Consider the following 3,449-nt stretch of genomic DNA (forward strand, 5'->3'; position numbering starts at 1 on the left):
AAATAAAGCAAAACCTCCTCATATCAGGGTAGTGACATGTGGCCAATTTTTAACTAAGTACCTGTGCATAGTTTATCCATACGATATATCTCAGGCACCCTCTTGTCTTTATACAATGCTGCTAACTACTGTTAAACTGGAAAATTACTGGAATACAACTTAAATATAAATGTGTGTTGATTCATTGGATTGCTATTCAATACACTTTTTCTGTCTATTCTTACACCAAATAATTTACTGTTGGATCTACCTATACATAAAAATATGGGTAAACTAATGCAAAAGCTAAATGATATTCCAATGTGATAGGGTTATTGCAAGGTATAAGAAACAACAAGACCAAATGGCTTTTTGGTAATTGATACCTGCAGTAAGTAGGGATAGTCGGAATAATAAAGTTCACATTTGAACTGATAAGTAACTTCATGTTTTTTCTGTATTTATTAGCCACATGAGCATTAACCAAACACATATTTACACAATATACACAATACTTTTGGAGTATGAGGTATATAACCACTGACAAACTTTTTACTGAAAGCTACCAAATTCACAGGCGCCATCATTTTGGCTGGTTGTATAAATTACCCGACATTTTTTTTCCACAGTTAACAATTTTCTTACAAAATTGAATAGTACAACAAAAACATGTCCTGTACATGAGTATTAAAATATTTGAATTACAAAAATTATGTACTGTACATACATATAAGACAGTGTGTTATTTCGAGTTAAAAACAATCTTTCATTGAATCGCGTTTAGATTCCGCAAGTTATGGGTCTGTTCACTAAACATTAATCCATACAAAAATGTTTTGAGTCTCACACCTTATACATTCTTCGCATTATTGAGGTTGTAGGAAACTGATCCTACCTATCAGTCCGGTTCCCAGTAAAGTGCAAGGATAAACCACTATCCTTCCATTCTCCAACTGAATTGTGTTCCTACGGGTTCAATTATACATTTGTAGGATACGTACTCCTGTCGTCATCGATATCCACCTCTTCATCGCTGTCCTCTGACACTTCCGATTCATTTTGCTGAGAAGCCGGGGAGGTCGAGCATTGCGAGCCATTCAAAAACACCGCTTTATTCAGATCCGGACTCAAGCAGCTCTCTCGACGCTTCTCGCACTGGCTTTCGATGGACTGGTCGGAATTCTCCGATTCTTCTCTTTTGGCCCCTTGAGGATTTTCCTGTTTTTATTTTTAAAAGAAAATTCTATTCTTACCTTAAGTGTAGGAAGAGTAAGATAGCCAAGACAACTTCTGGATTGAAAGTTCATGATTTATAGCCATTTATAGCATTTAAAATAATCTGGACGATTCATCACCATTATGTAAATGATTGCATTTTGACACTGCCTTTTGTTAGAAATGTGGTAGATTTCTACTTAATTTATCCCATGCTAAAAATATTACAACAGAGACGTTCAACTGCTGTGTTGAAGCGTGAGCACAAAGTTTCTGGACCGTTTATATCTTTGGGACTAACATCCAAATAGGATTGCTTTAAGCTGTTACATTCACGCATATTTTCAGATGTACATTTTGATTGCCTGATGTTGAAAAATGTTCTGATCAACCTGAGGTTATAAGTCACTGTCACGTAGGTGGTATTTAATAGTCAGGTTACATTACATTGGGAGTTTGCAACCCCTATTACTTCAGGTATGAGCAGGAAATCTTGAAATGATTTTGATGAAAAGTCCTGAAACATTAAACCTGTTTCCTTCTTCACTGATACTGCCAGCATAGCTGAGCATTTCCAACATATTCTGTGTTTATCTCAATAGCCAATCTTTGCTACACTGAAATTCGGAGGCTGGTAGCATCAACCAAATCGATGTTTTCTTCTCAGAAAAGCCATGTAGAAAAATCAACACAAACAATCCTGCCATTGGGCCAAGGCAACAAATGACATACATGCCCAGAATGAGTAACTAAAATGTTTCCTCTCCCTCAGGCATGAACTCATTTGCCTGGCACTCTGTTTTACATAATAGTCCTATAGCATTTAGAGAGGTTAAAAGGGAATAATTACCGTGGACCAATTTGAAGAATAATTCTTGCACAAGTAACAGTTACTTATGTAATTGCAAGGTGTTTTAGTTGAGCAGTAGAGCAATTTCAGGCCTGATTACCTTGCTCCATGTTCTTACATCACTGTCATATTTATGCAGTCCTCCACTAAGGAGCCTCTACTGTGTGGATTCAATAGGGCTTTGTTTTAAATGAATTAATTCCTCTCTGGCTGGGATGGAATGTCATTGAAGGCTGAAAGGTCAATGGCAGATATATTATAATTGCCAGAGATAGTAGGAACTGCAGATGCTGGAGAATCCGAGACAACAAGGTGCAGGGCTGGATGAACACAGCAGGCCAAGCAGCATCATAGGAGCAGAGAGGATTATAATTGCCAGCTTGTTTAGAGTTGATGTTGGAGCAGACTGAATGGCCTAGTTCTGTTCCTATGAGTATTTGAGGACAGAGGGCATGGGTTTGAACCTCACCAGCCTTCATGGCTACTGTGGACTCATGTTAACACAAGTCTGGCAGCTTAACACATTGCTTTAATCCAGGGGTCTTGTGGTGCAGTGAGTGTCCTAGTGACAGGAGGCCTGGGTTCAAGCCCCACATAATGCAGAGGTGTGTCTCTGTACATTTTGATGAAAAATATATCCAGAGTTGAGCACTTGGAAATAATTTTAAAATATTTTCTAATACTTCCAGAACAATTTCAGAGTCTTAGTAGATACCACAGAAGGTTATTGTCAACACACACACAGAACAGGAATTTCTATTTGTCACTAAAATTAATTCAACCACAAATGGACTGGGTAAAATGTATTTGTACTATATCAGGAATGGAGTGGTCTTGTATATTTACCCTGGGGTGGGGAATAGCCATCAGCAGAGTAAGGCTCTTTAAATTAACTTTGACTAATTTGATTCTCTATAGAATCCTTACTATGTGGAAGCAGACCATTCGACCCTCCAGAAGAGCATCTCAGACCCACCCCCTACTCTATCCCTGTAACCCACATTTCTCATGGCTAATCCACCTAGCCTGCACATCCCTGAACACTATGGGCATTTTAGCATGGCCAATCCACCCAACCTACACATCTTTGGACTGCGGGAGGAAACCCAGCAGACACGGTGAGAGTGTGCAAACTCCACATACAGTCACCGGAGGGTAGAATCGAACCTGGCTCCCCAGCGCTAACTGCTGAGCCACAGTGCCTTTGTCTATTGACAGAATTAAGAATGAACTATGCCACTTAAATTTTTGGGCTGTTAAATTATAGATTTGTCATCGTGAGGCTTCTGAAATTAATGCTTTCAAATAATTGCAGTTACTAGTAGAATAAGAGACACTAACAGAAATTGCTGGAAATGCTCAGCAGGTCTGGCAGCATCTGTGGAGAGAAATCAGAGTAAACGTT

The 3,449-nt window shown here is 38.8% G+C and overlaps 1 protein-coding gene across 1 annotated transcript in view; it reads right to left on the reverse strand.

Annotated features, from left to right (window-relative positions):
* Nucleotides 1-418: 418 nt before the first annotated feature.
* Nucleotides 419-3,449, reverse strand: part of hhex (hematopoietically expressed homeobox) — a 7,571-nt gene continuing 4,540 nt past the window's right edge. Inside the window, exon 4 of the mRNA XM_020511554.2 lies at nucleotides 419-1,197. Within this exon, the coding sequence (XP_020367143.1) occupies nucleotides 958-1,197 (240 nt within the window). The 3' untranslated portion in view covers nucleotides 419-957. The remainder of the gene's footprint in view (nucleotides 1,198-3,449) is intronic.

This window comes from Rhincodon typus, chromosome 20, assembly GCF_021869965.1.
Source record: "Rhincodon typus isolate 14 chromosome 20, sRhiTyp1.1, whole genome shotgun sequence".
Lineage (NCBI taxonomy): Eukaryota > Metazoa > Chordata > Chondrichthyes > Orectolobiformes > Rhincodontidae > Rhincodon > Rhincodon typus.